General features: G+C 36.8%; 1 protein-coding gene across 4 annotated transcripts in view; it reads right to left on the bottom strand.

Moving 5' to 3' along the window:
- Positions 1 to 20,468, bottom strand: part of NUBPL (NUBP iron-sulfur cluster assembly factor, mitochondrial) — a 78,474-nt gene that overhangs the window by 35,295 nt on the left and 22,711 nt on the right. For 2 of the 4 annotated variants that reach the window (XM_077180429.1, XM_077180430.1), the window contains 2 exons: positions 17,137 to 17,176; positions 16,956 to 17,046 (listed from right to left, as the gene is read on the bottom strand). The exons of 1 other annotated variant lie outside the window; for it this stretch is intronic. In XM_077180429.1, the coding sequence (XP_077036544.1) occupies positions 16,956 to 17,046; positions 17,137 to 17,176 (131 nt within the window). The remainder of the gene's footprint in view (positions 1 to 16,955; positions 17,047 to 17,136; positions 17,177 to 20,468) is intronic. One more of the 4 variants, XM_077180431.1, reaches the window with a different exon arrangement.

Below are 20,468 nucleotides of genomic sequence, written 5' to 3'. Positions count from 1 at the left end.
GCAAGGATTGGATGTCATTCAGTTGCTCCTCCATTACCCTCCCACAGGAATACAGTATGAAAATCTTTTTATTAAACACATTATTGAATATAATTTGGACAATTTGTTATAGAAGTGTACACTTTATTTAACAGAAGAAGAAATTACGGGTATGTTACCAAATTGCAGCATAGTAGAAAGAAAGAGGGGAAAGACATTTTTAATTAAATTCAGAACTGGAACATAAAATCAGGAGTGGCTTTTTGAAATCTACTTTTGCCATTAATTCAACATTATTAAAATGGAACAAATAATCGGGCTGTGCTATAAAACACTACTTTGAATGCAAATCCTGTTTATATGCAACAATTTACCAATTCGGGACCACTGTCCTTATGTTCTCCATGAGTTCCAAGAAGTGTGTGTGTATGCAAATGCCGTTTCACACAGGAAAATGAGCTCAGATTAACAGCACATTACAGTAGATGAGTTCCCTTTGCAAGCAATAGGCAGACTGGGCTACAAAAGCCTGCCTTGTAGCATCTGAAATCTGTCAGCACCTTTGCATGTACAGAGGTGTTAATGTCTTTGCCCCTCTAATGTATACAGTGTGTAAAACATTTCAAAGCATAGAAATGTAATTGCGTTTTCCTTAAGCACAGCATCCATCTTTTTTTAAAAAGGTTTAACTTGACATTTATTGTTAAGCAAAGTAATTAAGTGCCATGTGCTTCTGTGTATTTTCCCTTGCTCAGAAACCCCAGGAATGCTTCTATGTAAATTACTTTAATCAATCATTCTGTTTATGTGACAATCCACAATCAAAATACCATATATGCATTTTGAGTAGGGGTTCTAAATAGCAAGTTAAACCCAAGGTAGAACACAGAGATATAGATGACATTTCTGCTGAGGAATGAAGCCTGAGCATCCTCTGTGCATGAGGCAGAAAGGATAAAGCATTAGAACAGAAGAGGGGTTGCTACTTATGACTTTGAAGTAATCTTCATGTTTGGTTGTTTGGTAAATAACAGAAGATATTATTTATTTGTTCCTATTAAGAGGAATACATGCAGAGTTACAATCAAGAGTTATGCAGGTGCAGACTTGGCAGCAGCCAGCCAAACTGAACACCAGTATCAGAAAAACAGTAAGAGCTACACTGCAGGCAGCTTAAGTTCTATTCCTGCCAGATCCATCCTCCTCTCCTAACTACTTTGTGTGTATGTTAATGATTTAATACAGGCAGACAGCTGAACAAAGTAAAGGTGAGAAATTGTGTTCCTGCGTGAAGATTTATATACCTAGTCACATGTACTTATGTGTTAAGATAAAACATGCATTTAAAATAAAAACCATGTATTTTAACATAAAACAATGAAATTAATATGGTAACGTGATAATATTATAAAATAATTCCTTGAAAAATTACTTACAGAATGCTGCTTAGACACACACAAACATTAGGAACAAGTAAATAGTTTCACAGTGTAAGCAAACAGATAATCTAGGAACAGCATAATGAAACATGGCATTTTAATCTAATTTTTTAATGTACTTTCAGAAGTATTTGATAAAGAAAGGAGACATTCCCCAGACATAATCCAGAAGATTTTTAGCCCCTACGGAAACTTTCTCTTTGGTAGTATCACAACAGGATATGCCAGAGTGCTTAACACAACTGGACACTTTCTGAACAAACACAACTGCCCCTTTGACTTGTCCTCTGATGCTCAACCAATCTCAAAGCCTTGCAATGTGACACCATGAAAAACAGATCCACTGCAAGAGTTCAAATTCCCTCTAAGGTATTTATGAGCAGTCTGCTGTGCCAAGTTCAGAGAGAAACTGAGGTGAACCATAAGAACAGTTTGCTACAAAGACATCCACAAGGAGAAGGAAAATTCTCCTAGTCTCTCCCTATATAGGTTAAGAGTAACTTTTAGAAGTAAGTATCTAGGAAGAATGCCTGAGTGTTGTTCAATTCAACAACCAGAACAGAAACTGGTCTCCTCCTCTTCCTCTCTGTTGGCTTTTAATAATGTTAAGAGTGAAGGCAAACACAGTAACCTGAAGTTTTCTGTCACCTTCATTTGTATAACCAGCAAAATGAAACACCTGCAAGAAAGCAACAATAAAGAGGTCATTCTCTGTGTGGTGTTCCAGGAGACAGGAAGGCACTCAACACCAACCTTCTTCAGGAAGCCCAATCAACATCATATCAGCTTGAAGGGAAGATGGAACCCAGCTGTGAGGCAGTCTGGAAAACCCACAAGAGCCTGGGGATAATCTCTGAGGGTGACTGACAAGGAGTAATTCTGATGAAGACTGTCTCAGCACTACCACATATAAAAGGCTCTTCCTCTAGGTTCAAGCTGTTACTACAAAGAGCTTTTGTGAGTGTGATTCCCATTTTCCCACAGTCTGCTTTCTAAAAGATGACAGTTTGGAAAGCAAACTTCTATTACGCAGTTTTAAGATTGATCATTGGTCTGTTGCTCTCTCTACCCTTGAACAATACATAATTTGCAGAAACTTTTCTTCAGAAACACACCATGGGGTTTTTTCCCCAAGTTCTACAGTACAGAATTGCCTGTAGTTCAGCTGCTAAATAATGACAACAGGAAAAGAAATACAGAATAAAAGGGTGTCTATTCCTACGTTTTTTGCAATAAAACTAAGCACAAAAGTTAGGTAAAGGTCAACAAATCAGAAGAAACTGGGCTAGCATCACACCTTCTAATTAAACTAATCACCAGGTTGATACAGCTATGTTAAAAACATCATCTAAACCACAAATTCTCTTTAAGTTCTCCTTACTAATACACAAAGGCAAAATCATTGTTTAGCTATCAAACCCAAAGCCAAATAACATATTTTTAAGGCAGTATTATCAGGACCCAACTTAAGCTCATAAAATTTATATAAGGTGTCTGAATCAGATTTTCCCTAAAACAACAATAGAAGGAAATATTGTAAGTATTGGCAACAAATATCAAAAGGGAGAAGCTTAATAAGCCCACTCCCCATATGTATTTCAGCCTATACTTCTGTAATGATGTTAAAAGCTGATATATAATTTAAGACTGAATACTTAAACGATGCAATGGAAAGCCATGTTCCTAAATTGCTTCGTACGTTATTTAACTTCCTTAAGTTGCTTGAGAAGTAAATAAAATTTTCTTCTTAAGTTTCAGTTCATTTTCTGGCATAAGAAAAAAAAAATTGAAAATTCCTTACTGGGGTACCAACAGACTACTGAAGGTACCATTTAATGACCATCACTGAAACAATGATTTTAAAACAACACTTAAACTAAAAATCATTAGATTAAAAATGTCAGAAAACTGTTTCTCAACTATAATGTAAAATGCTTTTCTTGTACAGAAAAGGGAACTTCTACAGAGGCCAGTCTAAGGCCTTCTGAAAAAAGATTACTGAAGAAAGTAACATGATAGGTGTTATTCAAGTAAATTAAAATGCTGCTGAAGAAAACCCTCCAGTATTACCATAAATAGTGCAACATAAAAACTAAAATAGAATCAATTAGATGTAGACCACTGAACAGAGGCCAAAAGACAGTAAATCTCAATATAGAACTTAATTTTCTGCCTGGTGAGAAGTTATCAGGTTTTAAAGTGAACTAGCCTTGAGTTAAAACATGAATTTTACATAATAAAATGCTGTTTTCCTTTTTTTTTTAAAGACTCTGCTTTTCAAAATATGGATTAAAATTTTCCTCCAAAATTTTTGTATTTAAATTCAAAAATATAACTTCAGCAGTCACTGAATGAAAAAAAGTCATCCCTTGCAAATGAAGCCAGTGTTGGAGAGTCTGCTTGAATTATGTCAAAGCACAAAAATCAATACTTCCAACAAGAAGTAACAACAAGGCTGCACAAAATATAGAACCTTTCAACTCTACAGGAAGATTGAAGAAGATGAAAGAGTGTGAGAAAAGAATGTAAGCAGGAGTATATCTGAGAGTGAACAGAGCAGATTCATGACCATGGGACTGTAACTCTAAAGTTGGTGTATGCTCTCTGTCAAAGAAACTGCCTTTAGGTCAGAAAGGTGCAAGAAAAACTGCATATACATTGTCCTTACAAATAGCAGAACACAGAAAGGGCATTAATGACACAGGTAAGATGTAAAAACAATAACAAATAAATTTTAAAACCATACACATTTTGCAGTCACACACATACCATAGCCATAATTTAAAGATGTGCTGAATGTCATATTCCTGGAGTAGTAAGAGCATTTACTATGAATTAGACAACAGATAATCTATTAAAGTGTGCAATTATAGATTGGCAGAACAAATGCTATGCACACAGAACAATGCTTTTGCATTCACTAGTGTCTTCAGTTATGAATCTCCAACAATAAAAGTGTTACTTGCATTCTAAACCTAATTAAAATCATTTGCTGCAGGTGCTGATACCATGAGTCTCAGGGACATCCAGAGATTAGTGCCAAGCAATGGAGAGTCTTCCTATTTTTATTCACTTCCTAGCTTTTTCTTTAGCTCCAGTTCTTATTTAATACAGAACAAAAAAATCTAAAAAAAGCAAGCAAAAAAAGAATTTTAAATCCACTTTAGCTCTTACTTTGCCTAGTAAGAGCTGAATTCCAAAGGCAGCATTCTGCTAGGAGAACATAATCTTTCTTTTAAAAGATACTATTGATGGAGCAAAAGACAGTAAGAAGTGAAACATCTTCTACAGCTTCATGAATAGTACAGAAAAGCAGTTTTTCCTTTGTTAGGGAGGGGGAGGGGGAAAAAAGCCCCATGACACTAATCTCTGGTACCTTAAGCACAATTACTTTACGTTTGTGTCAATCACTTGGGATGTGAGAAATAACCACTTTCTGCAAAGAATACTGGTACAAAACCTGCTGCTATTCTTGGATATTTGCAGTTATTTTCTGGGAGCAAAAGAGATATGGGAGGATGGTTTGAGTGAAGGATCAATCTGTCAGCTTCCAACAGACAGAATGCAAGCTGAATTATTAAAAATAAAAGAAACAACTCTGTGCAATCAGTTTAACATATATTAATTCAATAATAATTTTAAAAATCTGTTTATACAGTTACACTCATAGTTACTTAATAAGTAAAATTAACGTGTAATGCTAAACAATGGGTCAAAGTTCAGTCAATATTCCAAGGTAGCAAGGTTCTACTTCTATTTTGATCAAAAAGATGAAAAAGAATGGCTGAAAAATGGGAAAAAAACATGCTCAAAAAGCAGCTTTGGTGAGCTCCACCTACACATTCTCCCAAACATCCTGACTGCTCAGGAAAGGAAATAGAAAATCTCCATTGAGCATAAAATTTCAACATGAAGCCAATTTGGGATCCATTAATTATACACACATTCGTGGGAAAGGAGAAAGTCTTACAAGCCCAATGTAGCAGGCAATCTCTAAATGCACCTGCCACTGGCAACACTGAACCCAACACAAAGCTGAGCACATGTGGCCATTAAAAAATAGAAGAATCAAACCAAAAACAAAATCACAAAGCCTGTCACTCTACTGTTATAATAGCAACTGATTAATATCATAATTAGTCATATGAGAGAACCTACCTATGAATGGGAAGATGTCACTTTTTATTTCCCAGGCAGGTGGTATTTAGCTGGATAAAACTGTGTAAGTAAAAATGCAAAAGCTACAGAAGCCACCATGATGCTATATAAGGCTGGCAGCTAAGGTATTCACCTAGAAAGCTAAAGCTTCAGGTGAAATTAATCTGCACAGATCTGGTCATGCTCCCCCTGCACACACCTAGTCCTGCCCTCAGGAATCTTGCATCTCTAGCTGTAGAGCAGAGGGTTATGACTGCTGCATGGGATTGCAGGGCATTCTCCAGGGTAGCAGGTAATACAGCCCTAAATGCTAAACTACTAACATAACCAAACTTGCACCTCTCACTTCCAGACTTCCAAGGCTGTTACTATGAACAGAGAATAAGCCTGTAAAGTTCAGGTGAAAGAAGGATCTTGGCACATAACAGAGGATGCTCAGTTTTGGCTTTAAATCTTCACTCCACAGCTGTCCAATAAGGTTACATTTAGGTGCTGAAATCCAGGAGAGAGTGAGCCCACAGGCCTTTCCTTACAGCCCTCTCATTCAACGCCTTCAGCACTGCTTCATTCCACTTGGCAAAACTACTCCCACTGACTTACACCATCAATTTCCACTTACTCCACACCAAGCTCTAAACTTCAGCACCTATTCTACTATGGCACTGCCAAAGAGTCTGAAGGTACCTCCAGGTGGGCAAAGTAATCCCTCAGTACCACTGAGAATGATAAGTGATGTATTCTCGCCACTCCAGGTATGCAGTGACTCCAGGCTAAGCTTTGGTTTAACTTTTCACTCCTGCAGGCAGGCACCAGCCTCTTAGGCACAGCACAGCCATGCCCACATCCCTTTTTGCATCTAACCTACAACAGCTAGAAACAAAGAACAAACCCTCTTATTAGTGGAGAAGAACAGAGAAAGTAGAAGAGCAGCATTAGGCGTCTCCTATTTTTTAAAAAAAGTTTGCATAAATAAATGGAAGTTTTATTTAGAAAAGGAAACAAGCAGTTACTTCTCTTTCCTTTGCTCCTCTACCACCACTATTCCTGTTCAGCAAACACTTCAAATCATGCTGAAAGCACTACCTCTTTCCAAGAATGATGCTGGATACCATTTAGGCACAAAGTTCTTAACTTTGTTGCAGAGAAACCTTATGCTACTTTGCTTTAAAACCTTGAGGGAAAAAATAAAAAAAATCTAACCTCAGCACAGCCATTTTGAGACATTACGAGCTCTCAGCCATTTCTTCCTGTCTGGTCAACAAACCCAGCAAAACAGTTGCATGTTTTGCATTTGTTTTGTTTTATGCAAAGGAGAGCAGACACATGCATACCTGTGTAATATGTGTGAAAGATGAGACTACTGGAAGCAGAGCAAAGAAAACACTCTCCCAGCCTGTTCCCACAGCAGCACTAACTGCACAGTCATAACCATGACAGCTGAGGAACCAGGCCAAGAAATGTTTGCTGTAAATACATTCTCACTCTGCTGTTAGGCTTTTTTTTGCCTTTTTTTTTAATCCTCCAAGACATTTAAAGTACATTTACTGCAAATGCTTCCAGTTCAGCAGTAAGATGTTGGCTAATGTTTTTGGATTTTTCTGGTTTTCTTAACACTTCTCTCTATGACTGTCAATTCCTTTCAGCAACTATAATCCCTTTTCATATCAGCTGCTAATGCAAGCCAATAAAGCAACAGGGAGCTGTATGGATCCTGCTTCATTAAAAAAAGAAAGGCAAGAGAACAGGTTCTGTAGCTTCAGCTGGAAACAAAAAGAATCAAGCCCATATTCGTTCAGTCACACCCACCCCAAAACACACAGGAACACACAAGTCAAAGGGTGACAATGGAAGTATTCTAACTGGGGGACAGGGGAGTGGAAACAAAGAGCTTTCTGTCATCTCCCACATTTCTGGCTACAGTACATCTCTGCATCAACATTCAGCTTCTGATATCCAGAAGTACCATCATTTTCTTTAAATATGTACATATTGATTGGGACTGGTTAAGGCAGTTCTGTCTGGACAGACAGGACCTTTCAAGGTGATCATTAACATATGAGCAAATTAGTGATGATTATACAAATTCCTGTAGGAAGCTTTTCTAAACATCAACATCACAGCTGAACCATGGTGTAGAAATTAGTGTAGAGATTTTGCATTGATTTAGGTTGGTTCAGAAGGAGAAGAAACTAGTTTATTTGTCCTTTAGTCTTGGCAAAATAAACATAACAAAAAATGAATATAAGAATTTTTAAAACACTTTTTGTAAGGTATGAATGGGTCATCTTCTCTTGCCCTTGAAACAATTTCCTTAATTTCAGTGATAAAACAAGAGAACAAAACTTGACCTTCCTTGATTTAAAGGAAAGCTTATTAAAGACATAAGAAAAATCTCACAAGCATTTGGAGTTATTGTTTACCATCTTTCAGCTGTAGATGCAGTCTTAGTGGCATATCCTAGTGCAGTTTTAGCACTGGCAGTTCAGTCACTATTTATTACTGAGTATTGTTCTTCTTTTCAAAATACCTCCAATAGCAAAGGATCTTTCTAAATAGAAAAAATACATAATACCAATGATTTTGTTTAGGGATGAAATGTCCAGATCTTTTCATTCTCATACTCTAGATTACAAAAATAAAAATAGAAAAGCTTTCCAACTCCCTAAAGATGCAACTACTCCTATTGCTTTAATTAACTTTTGCCTTTTGCTGAAACTATAAGGCAACAGACTTAAGCCTGATCTAACCATCTCCACATCCACCTTAGGTTGAGGCATCTCAAAACAGAAGAAATAAAGTGAATAAATATTTTTGTAATTGTGGAAAAGCTGGCAAATCTTCCACTGTGGTGACACTGTAAGTACTGTATTTTAGAATTATGCACTGCAAAGATGCAAAAAACTACAATCTTTGTTGTTCATAATATAAGCATATATATATAGCAGCTTTGTTTAGTTCTATGAAATGTAAACTGTAAATATCTGCTACAGACTATCTTCCTCAATTACTTGGAGATAAATTGGATAAACACATGAATATTGTGAAACACATGTCAGTTTTGAAATTAGCAAGTATCCTAAGATGGATGGATATTTGCCAAAGCACAAAATATAGAAAGAGGAATACTGTATTGATCTGCACTAAGCATATACATTTCTGCTATGTATCTTCTGTTGATACACAAACAAGTGTGCATAGACTCTTACATTTGTACTAGAACATGAAAAGACTACAAAAGTTTGCAAAACAAAGAGCTATTTATGCTTCTCACCCCTTTTGCAAAAATTTCCCATTGCACCATCTCACTCTTTTCCTGTCTTGAAAATTCAGTGCCACAATACAAGTTAAATGCCTTCAATGCTCATCTCTTGATAGAGCTCCCTCCCTACACCAAAAGGTGTTAAAAATAAAATCCACACCAAAAAACTCATCTGGCTTCACAGCAGTGCTCCTTCTTCACTTGCTCTTTACATTTACAATAAGAATAATTTTCAGCATTGATTCACTATTACTATTCTGGGCATCCTTTCAATTCACTGAAAATACAGCTACAAAAAAATCAGAGCCATCAAATTGTTATTGTCTTCCTCCTGACCCAATAGGTACCATTCTAATTCCCTCCCATCCACCAATACTGTCTCACTAATTTTGTACTGATAAGACAGTTTTTGCCCACACTATAATAATTTCATCTCTGACATTTACCATGTAAGTGATGAAACACAGCAAAAGGGGTACTTTCTGCCAATTTGTTTAAGAAACTTATCTAAAGGATGACAAGTTCTTGCTACTCTTAAAATCCAAATTTGCACCTATTATCTTAAGATACTGCCAAAGAGTGTGGAGATAAATCCAGGAGGGGAAAATAGTCCCTCAAATAGTACCACTGGGAATGACAAGTGATGTATTCCCACCACTCCAGGTATGCAGTAGCTCCAGGCCAGGCTTTGGGTTAAATTTCCATTCCTGCAGGCAGGGTACCAACCACTGAGGCACTCCAATATTCAGTGCAGCAATACCAATATCCCTTTTTGCATCTAACCTATAGCAGCTAGAAAAAATAGTAGATGCCTTTGTCAGTGAAAGGAAAAAAAATAAGAGAAGCATTAGGTTTCTCCTGTAGTCCATATTTTGAATCTTTCCATATAAATAAATACTACCAGTATTCCTGTTTAGAAAACACTTAAAAACATGGCAGCCTTCACTTCATGTCTCCAGGGTCCACTCCTGTGCTCATTCCTGCTTGCCTTTCATCTAAAAAAATCTGACATAAAAGATTTATTCTACTTGCTTTTTTAAGATGACTTTTGCTACCATCTTTGAATTTTTCTTTGTCGAATTGGAATTTAAATTACTCAGGGCTGACACTGATGGCAAGATTCAACAAAGAAAGAAACAAAATCAATGTATGGTTCTCCATGCACTACAGAGAATAGCCAGATCTCTTAGTCTGAGTTTCATACATACCTGCATACTAGACAGGACACTACTAAAGCTAATGAAAAAAAATTCAGCAGTCTTCAGCAAAACTTCTTTATGACATCCCTACTCAATTCTTAGTGCCTGAGAGCACATCAATGCATGCTTCAAACCACTCCTAGATCAAGACACTTCTATAAAAACAAGAGGTATGATAGGAAAACAAAATATGTATCTCTTCTATTTTTTTTATAGCTCATAGTAAGGATGCTCATTCAAGAAACAAGGCCTATTTGAGTTTGACTTTTCTGTCCCCACCTCAGCACTTCAACAGTCTAAAGAGACAAATGGTACTGAGGAAAGGATGGTCTCAGTCATTATGTTGAAACATGCTCATTTGACTGCAACACTTAATGGTATGACTCCCTCACTGAGTGATTAAGGCAGTCATATTAGAGAGACACCTACATTCAGTTCAGGTTTTGACTGACTGCTCTAACCAATGATTTCTGTGATAGGCAGAACCGTTTTCTTCTCTCTGAGCTTTAATGGAGTTACAGACCGACAGCCAAATAGGCACTGGAATGCCAATTTTAGAACTAATCCCAGAATCACAGAACAACTTACTTTGAAAGACCTCAGGGACCTCTGTCTGCACAAAGCAGAAACAACTTAGAGCAGGTTACTCAGATACTTGCCCAGCTGAGTTCTTAATATCTCTCAAAAGAGAGCTTTGAGATCTCTCCTGGCAACCTGTTCTGACATGCAATTGCTTTAACTGTAAAAAACCAAACCACCAACACCCCCTCACATTTCTTACTATATATTGCAACATACATTCATTACATCTTTTAATCATTACATGCTATTAATGTGCATGTCCACAAAAAAATTACTTTCATCTTCTCTCTATGTATCCACTAGGTAGCTCAAGACAGCAGTTCATATCTCCCTTGAACTGTCTCACAACAAAATAAACCCAGTTCTTCAGTGTCTCTTTGCACATTACATGCTCCACACCCCAGTATCACCTTGATGGCTCTTTGCTGGAGAATATACAGGCAGGGTAGCATGTACAATCAAAAGCTAAGCAATTGCATATGTATCTGCAAAAGAGATTTAGGTCCTGAAGAACACCAGTTATGGTGAATGCCAGTGATATATTTACACTGATCTCAGGCATTCTTAACACATATATGTCATTCATATGAACAGACAGTGAGAACCAGGAACACAAAATGTACTGTGCTCAAAAGAGAAAAGGTCTTATAAATTTATTGTATAAATATAACAAAGTATCAAAGAAAAATGTTTATATTTATTTGGAAGTTGTAAATACTAGTCTTTGTATGTCTCTGCATCTCTCACAACAAATGATAACTCACTACAGTGCTGAACAGTGCATAAACACAGAACAAAATTTCCATGGTCCCAAAAACATAAGGCAAAAGACAATACATGGTCACAAACAGAAGCCAAAGGACAACTCCTAGGAAACCATACTAACCAATCAGACAGATGGCTCAGCATGTAGTACTTAACTACTTCAGTGACTATGCTCTCATTGTTTACTGCTTCAAATCAAATCCACATTGTTCCTCCTAATGCAGAAAGCCTTCCCCTAGTTTCTACATTGTTCTGTTTTTAAGAAATCATTTATACACACAGACACAAGGCAGTGCAAAGCTGAAAATTTACAGGCTGAAGAATTTCTGAGCTATAAGACAAGAATGTTATGCACACACATGCCAAACAAGACTGGACTGATGTCTACAGACACCATATACAGAACATTCTGCTGCCTAGAACATGCACAGTAAAATAACCAATGGAAGCCTGGTAGCTATTTTACCAGGTATAAATACATTTGCTCTTAATACCTTACCTGTTTTTGTCCTCTCAAGTGCAGCATTAACATATAACTAAATAAACCACACCTAAAGAAATTCTGGCCCCAGTCTGTACCTGCAACCTCTCCAATGTAATGGTGCAAAGGATACCAGTAACTACATGCACACTTCTCAGCTAGTAGCAACTGCATGTAAGAATTTACTAAGTAAAGCCACTCAAACAAAAACAGTATTGAGTATCTATAATCTCCTCTATAGAGATGAGTCTCTTCAGACTGATCAGAAACCCAAAACAATATAGCCTCCATAGTATATGTTTTCCAAAAATTAAATACTACTTTTATTTCCAAGTTACCTTAATCCCAAATCTTTAAATATGAGTTTTTACTGTCCTATTCACACAATGCTTGCTTTTATGGCAGCTTTCTCATATGGGCTCTTGAAATAACCCAGACTTCACAACTCATAGTCTGCTCAACATTTTAAAGACTATTTATCCATTTGTCTGTGTCTTCCCTATTCCCTACAATGTATGTGTGCAAGTTCTGGCCGAAGTAGAGTTAATTTTCTTCACAGTGACAACATTATATACTCTGCAACTACCTATGTATGATAGCTGAGCATCAGAGAATTATGCTACAAAAAAGGTGCAAGTACATATACATACCTTCACACACTCCACTATATAATAATTGCTACCATCACTATCTCTGGCAGGTGCTGGCGTTGAAAGAAAGAAGCACACACAGTCCTCACTGCTAGCCAAATTTTCAAGATTATGTACAGCTTAAATAATCACAGACTGATTTCAATTTGTTTTAAGAGTAAGGCTGAATCTTTAGACTACAATCCTATTAAGTCCTGGGTTAGCTAATAAAATAACATTGATCCTGCTTCTGTTTAATTTATGGCTTTCAACATGAATATAAGGGGATAAAGCTTGTCCAAGCATCAAAATGCAAGGCTCCACCTCCTTTTGCTGATAATGGCTCTGCATTGGAAGTTTAATTTAATTTGCTATCTGCTAACTTCCCTGTATTCTTCCTTTCTAATTATACCCATCCCAGTGAAACTTTGTTTTATTTAATTTTCTTTCAACACCTACCTTGACTAGAACAGAGGCTGAAGTGGTGCTAAAATAAGCAGGAAGAAAGAGCTTGACGAATTACAATTTGATGACAATAAGAGCATTTTAGGGACTCATTAGAATTAAGCCATTGCAGGAAAAATTTCATCCTTCTGGGAACATGGCTTCATCCTTATCAAATACATCAACAGAACCTTTAGGATTCACAAACACTTAGCAGCACTGAGGCTCTGCTTTATAGCTATAATATACCAAAGATGCAAAAAATATTCTGGATACTCTTGAAAACTATGATAAGGAAGAAATACAAGAGTCCTGCCTCTTAAGATCTGACTAGCCTGCAAAAACATAGGTTGAAATGTCATGTCAGGGTAAGAAATCCTATTAAGGGTGTTCATTAACCTGAGATCCGTGCCTTGAAAATAGAGCAGACTTCTAGGCTATTTTCAAGGGGACTGTTCACACAAAAGAGAATTGCTGGTATCTATAATCCATGTTGTGTAGGCAACGCTTGCTTCCAGTAGTGATATAACTTTATCTACTGATAGGACAAAGATACAAGGAGAATATTACATAATAAAATATGCACTTGCATTTTATCTGTAGACCCATTTTTATTTGATTTTTTTACAAAGAGAAGCAGACTTGTGTGCAGAATATTGATTTTTTTCCTTCTCTGCTGATAGTTCAAGTAGGTAACACACATGGAATAAGACAGTGAATCCAAGATCAGAGAAAACAACACTTGCTATCTTTTAATATTAAAAGTTTTACTGATTACTCCCTAAACAGGAAACTCCTTCCATTTGTATTGCTTCTATGACTATAGCAGATAGTAAATTGGCAGTCAGCACAGCGACTTCTCCTTTCACAGAGCCTTTGGCAGAATGATTGCCATAACAAATTCCAAGACATACAGCAGGTTTGTATCTGCACCCTTCTAATTGCTTCTTTGCCATCAACTGTTAAGATGCCCTAAGACAGAAAAGAGAATGGAACTTTGCTAGAAATGCTAGAGAACTTGCCATACGGAGTGTACGGGATAGTGGTAATGGTATTTGAAATCCCTGCTGAAAAAGCAATTCAAATCAGAGAGCAAGTTCTGCTTGCCTTGTCTTTTTTTTAAATAATCTTTTTATTTCTAAGGTTCTTAGCTACCTACTTGATACTTATTTCAACAGCTTTTCAGACACATTACTGTTCGAGTGCAGGCTTTAGGCAACTCTCAAAAAATATCGTATCTTTACTGTGCTTAGCCTAAAGGTTAATCATAAGTCAATCCCACAACAAATACAGCAAGATGATGAGTTTTGAGGCAGGCTGTTTAATATGAACCAAATACCATCACACTGAGTCAAGATACACAGAGTAAAGGAACAAAGTAAATGGGGCCAGACAAAAGAGTAGACAGCTTCTTAAGTGAAGTGAAAACCACAGAGAAAAAGCCCAGTACCATGGATGCACTGGAGAGCTTCCTTACCTGGACTGTAATTATACCTTCAGAGAAAAGAGAGATCTTTAAAAACTCAAACTAAAAAAAAATACTCTCTTCTATCTCACCTACAGGCAAGCAAGATTCAAAAGAAGTGTTAACAGAGGTGAAAGACTTTTTACATGAAGATAACTGTGACAGGGAAATAAGAGTCAAAACCCAGATAAGTGATAGACCATCCTGAAGTGTAAATAGACCTACAGTACATCTTATGTTAACAAATAAGTCACTTCTCAGCCACAACAGAATTTTGGGCAATTTCAAGACATAAACTAGAGATATATTTAACAGAAAGTTATGCATATGTTTGTAAAGATCAAATGTTCCATTACTGTTTGCAATTCACTTTCACTACACATGAAATACAATTTCCTTCTGCATTTCTTCTTGTTCTTTCAATAGCTTAAGATCATCACTTTCCTTCTTTTCTATTGACCAATTATTCTGTTATAGAATATGCTCTATATTTTCATTTATATATTAATTTGATTCACATACATCAATATATAGGTAATGTAAGTAATACAGCATCCTAAACTGTTCACTTTGTTTGGTATTGTAAGGCACATTTCCCCCAAATTCTGCTAAAGAAGAATAGTATGTGTTGCAGAAAACCACCTTGCTCATGAGATATGCATAACCAGAGAAACACCAAGCACTCACCACTCACTACTTCACTAATACTGCCTGTTATCTACCATTCTGACACTATTCAATAAACCTGCATTACAAAGAGGGAGATCACATGCAGTAAGTATCTACAAAAGCGTTATGTATATATTTAACAAATATATTTAAAAGAGTAAGGATTCCAGAAATAGCTAAGACCAACCAGAACAGATTTTTCAAACAAAATTTCAATTGTGATCTTCAAACAAAAATTTTTGAAGATCACAATCAGCAGATCACAAAACTATTTCTAATCTAAAATAGAACAAAAGTATCTTTAAAAGGAGCATCACATCCTGCAGTTCTCTCTTGTTTAGGTGTCTAAAATCCTTAAACTATTGGTCTTGCAGTTAACCATTCTTGAGAATGGCTGGTTACTGCAGAAGGGAGATTACAGTTTTTACAAACAAAATAGCACATCTCAGTCTGGAACGTGCATTCTTTTCCTTTCTGGACATCAGACAGAACTGCTCATTTTCCCTGTGATCTGTGAGCTTCTTTTCAAAGGAAGAGATGCAAACTTTTCCAGCTCAGATTTCAGGCTAACCTGGTAATCATGCAGAAGCAAAATGCATGTGGACAGGAGAAATTTAGCCATAAAATTTTGCTCCTTCACAGCTAAGGTTTCACTGCCAGGGAAATCAGTGATGCCCTGAGCATTAATGGACTTGCCTCATTCCCACAGCATGGTTGGCCAGCATGTAACTGCTCTGGTTGCTAGGGAGCAGCGAGCTCATTACACAGCATCACCAGCACCCTGCACAAGGTGCTGGCACACACTCCCCAGCTGGGACACTATGGACTGAGGAACAGCACTGCAGTGCCTGCCAGCCTCCACTCTCCCAGGGCAGAGCATGCCAATACAGCAGGTGCTAACTTTAACTCTACCTTCAAGGTTTTACATTCTGTTTTCCTGAGCCAGCCACTGCAACACAGCACACAGAGAGGTCAGAATGGTCTCCACAGCTATTGGCATGGATACCCCTTACTTTTAAAGGTCAATTCTAGACAAAGATGTTCTGAAGTTTTGGCAGACGTATGGTTTCCGTCACCAGAGCAGTAAGTGCCACTATTCTAAAATCCGTGCTAAAGGAGAATTCAGTAAAAATGGAAAAAGGCTGAAAAAATTATTCTTTTCAGTTGTTAAAGAAGCACAGTATTTGGAAGAATTTAAATAAGATAAACAGAAACCTTGTGATACAACCTCCAGGCTGTACACAGTAGATTCCTCGACTAGACATCAGCTGTGAACAATCTGGGTCACTTCAAAGTCTAAACATGCAACCTTAATGCATTTTTTCACCTATTTGTCTCATTAGCACTCCACAGATCTCTTCAAAATAAAAGAAAAAAAATCTGCCACAGAATAAAGAAGTCATTCCACTTCTACATACCAGAAGATTTATTAACTAACAATCTATCTGCATTGCACAGAGATTGTAGCTAATGATTTTCCTGTACCTGTCACTTCAAATGCCATCCAAGAATTCTTAGTGCTGGTGAATTAACAAGCACATAAGGGAATACAGCTGTAGATATGCATAGGTATCTATACATTCAAATCCTTAGGCAACTTCAAAATGCCTTTTTTTAACAACTGCATAAAGAAACATAAAAAGGAATGAGATGGAAGGCAAATTGGGGTAATTCACTCATCAAAGGCACAGAACAACAGCTCTGTTTGAGGGGCATAGGTAAACACAGAAGTATCAACTTTCCCCCTTACCTGAATTTAAGAAGACCAAGACACAAAAATGCTCACTAATAACATACAAAATAATGTCATGGACACTCATGTATCAGTAAAATCCATTTCAAAATAAGTGATTATCTTGAAGCAGAAATACATAACTAAGCCTTACCTGTCTCAACAATTTTTCAACAGCTGACATTACCATGAGCCCTCTCCACACAACTGGGGCAGTCTCTTCTATCAAGAAACCCATAGACATGCTGCAACAAGAAACCAGAAACTTGAGCTTTAAAGTACAATACCAAGTACATCTGAAAAGAAGCTTGATTTAAATAAAAACATATGCTCACCATGCGATTCCATAGTTCTTAAGGGGCCTCATTAGATTTTCTAAAACAAAAGCAAACAAGGGGTTTTTTTTGGAGGGGAGATGGTTTTGGGGTATTTGGGGTTTTTTTAAAGAAATAAGCTTACACTTTTTTTTTTATCTTTTAAGAGCAATTTTCCCTCTCTATTTAAATAGTTATTTTTCCCCCTCATCCCTTCAATAAACGTATGGACTTATCTATTCTGCCCAAGAATCTGACTCTACTTTTTGTTAGGTTGTTACATTTTACTAATACCATTCATCTTTTGCCAGAATAACAATGTATTTGCCCATAAAATAATGTCACTTTGTGCTGCCAAAATCAATCTATTTTTATGAAATCTCTGTGCTGGAAGGCATAGATTCCCTATCAGGAATCACTAAAAGCTGAGTCATTTATATTGGAACAAAACCAAAGTCATACAACATGGTGAGATTTTAATTCCTATTTTTTAATCTATCCTATTCACTAATCTCATTAATCAGAAGAGTATTCCCACTAACATACCAGAGAATTGGGGAATTTGTCTCCTTCTGTTCAATCTGCTACAGAAACCCCAGAGTAGAGATACCAAATAAAACCATCCCTAAACTATACATTGTCAACAGCTCCAGGTAATTAGTCCCAGATTTCTTCAGGCTGATAGAAATCTGCAGGACTTCTAAAGTAGGAACAAAAGATTCTTATTTGAATGTTGCAGATGTATTGTCCTTGTCATACATCTTATTCCTATGCCTCCAGTGTCAAGAATAAAAAGCAGGGAGATAATACTGTAATTGTTCTGCTGGAAAAGGGCGTGCAAGCAGAAAGCAAACAAAACAATTAAAAAGAAGGCATTCAAAACAAAATCTCACAAAAGCAGAAACTCTTCCTTGTGGTTTCTACCATCTAAATCCACACCTTATCTCAAAATGGCACACACACTCACAAAAAAGAATAAATGGCATTCTCTTTGGTCTAGCTGATACCTTGGAAGAGCATGCACAGGCAGGGACTAGCAGAAAATAGGAAGAACACTTTAAACAACAGAAAATATACTATAATGCAGATTTTGACAGAAATCCTTGATGCACCCAAAGTAAAATACATAAAGAGAGTAAAATGAAAACAAAGTGAGTAAAATAAAAACAATGTGAGTAAAATAAAAACAGTGCATTCAAAGCTGAACTCCAAATTCAGACAAAATAACAACCAAGTGCATACAAATTCAACAGCTAAACTCTACAGATGAAAGCTTTCAAGCAATCAAGTAAGTGAGCATTCAAGCCATGTAATTTTGTAGAAATATGGTGGAGAATAAATTGGATGTTTTGGTTTACAAATCAAAAAGAACAAAACAGGAAGATAAACAAATCACTTGTATGACTATTGCATTCAGGAATGAGTTGGGAGCTATTACTGAAAAAGAGATTGGCTTGGACTGATACACTGCACCAGTGCATACAGCTCTTCTTGACTTGTGCAGCTCTTCAGTGTTGACTCAGGACTTACTCTGGTGGCACTATACTGTCTAACCACATTTCTAGCAATGTGCACAGGCTTACTTCACCCCCTGCAGTAAGACAGTTTAGTTATGAAGAGAGTGATGACATTGGAACATCACCCTAGAGCTACATCTAGGCACTGTTTTGGTGTCCTGCTAAACAAGATATACACCACTGCAAGTTAAAATAGAAGCGTTCAAAGTATTGAGAGAAATTACTACACATTTACCTAAGAGAGTGGTTAAAAAAAAAGTAGTAGGAAAAAAGAAGTGGCAGGAAAAATGTACTTGCAACAGTGCATACCACTGCAGACTCAAGGTTTCCTTCATTTCTTATCAAGAAATAGGGACAATTTTAAGACAAGACAAAACAAAACAGGGAGGCCACGCTTTGACTGCCGATTATGAGGCTCAGGAACTGGAGAGTAAGGTGAATGGAAAAGATGCATTATTCTGGGAAGTTCACCAAAATACTAAGCCACTTCTCAGTTCAGTCCAACTGCTCTACACTATGTGAGTCAAACATACAGAGACATCTCAACATCCACTACCTGCATGGACAATTTCTTCTGCACAGAGATCAGGTACACAGGCTGAGCTCACACACCTTCCAACATTTCTCTCTCCTTCACAAAACAGGAGAGTTGCTGTGAGTAGATAAACATTGACCTACAGAGCAGCAAAAGGGGCTTTTGCTTTTAAAAATATATGCATGGTTTATTTCTCAACAGCCGAGTTTCCTCTTATTGAAACTGCATCTTATTTTCTTTGGTTAACAACAAAGATTATAAAATGCTCTGAGCAGCAAGATTTAATCAAATTTATACAATGCAGAGGAACAATTCACAATTTGCTGTATATTCTGGCTATAATGTTCTGCATATTTTAAAAGTAATACAAAATACTGCAGAGCTTCCCACTGTTTGCCTACTGCTAAAAATCATTCTTAAGACTAATCTCAAATCTAAAGTGCTTCAGTGGGCATTGGTAATCACCCTTGTCTCATCAAAAGCAACAGGCCTTCCTCCTTTTTCATTGTGGGTCTCATGAAGATTTCCTAAAACATAACATGTAAAGAAGATTTAGCTTAATGAGATCTCAGTAACACCTCTAATTCCCATTGCTTTTAGAGTACACTTTTCTGTTATCAGAAGCCTACCATACAGCTCCAAAAATTTAACACAAAACAAAACAGATCTCCTAAACTCACAACATACAGCAATACCATACCACCTATGCCAAGAGATAAATAAAATTGCCTAGTTTGCAATTTTCCAGTAGGCTTGATGGCCCTAAGTAAAAGACTGCTGTGTTTTCTCTGAACATACAAAATCAGATCAGTAAGATCAACATAGCACCAATGACATGTCAGTAAATGCCTTTTCTGATAGAATACAAGTGGGGCACTAGAAAAGGCAGATGTGCAAATTCATGAAAGCATTATAGCAGATTGCTGATTAAAATAGTTCTGGGACTGGTCTGAAGATTGAATTGTTACTCACATGGGGAAGAGTAGCATTGATGTAATGAAGATGGATGTTCATTACATCAATGAAGATGCATTTTGTAATTATTTTTTACTAAGCTTTTTCTCCCAAAAAAAATCCAGCCTTGAAAACAGATTATCTAACAAGATAACTGAGTTACTCCACATTTTCTCTAAGAAGACTGACACAGCTCTTCAACAATGGCCAGGGTCACAGGGTCAGTAGAGCACAGAAGGTGTGTACAGCACTACATTACATATATGTATCTATATATCTGTATGTATGTGGTTTTGGCTGGAGTACAGTGACATTTCTTCACAGTAGCTTGCATGGTGATATGTTTT

This window comes from Agelaius phoeniceus, chromosome 6 (genome assembly GCF_051311805.1).
Source record: "Agelaius phoeniceus isolate bAgePho1 chromosome 6, bAgePho1.hap1, whole genome shotgun sequence".
NCBI classification, from domain to species: Eukaryota; Metazoa; Chordata; class Aves; order Passeriformes; family Icteridae; genus Agelaius; species Agelaius phoeniceus.
Note: the sequence above shows the minus strand (reverse complement) of the source record. Positions and strands in the feature narration are given on the sequence as shown.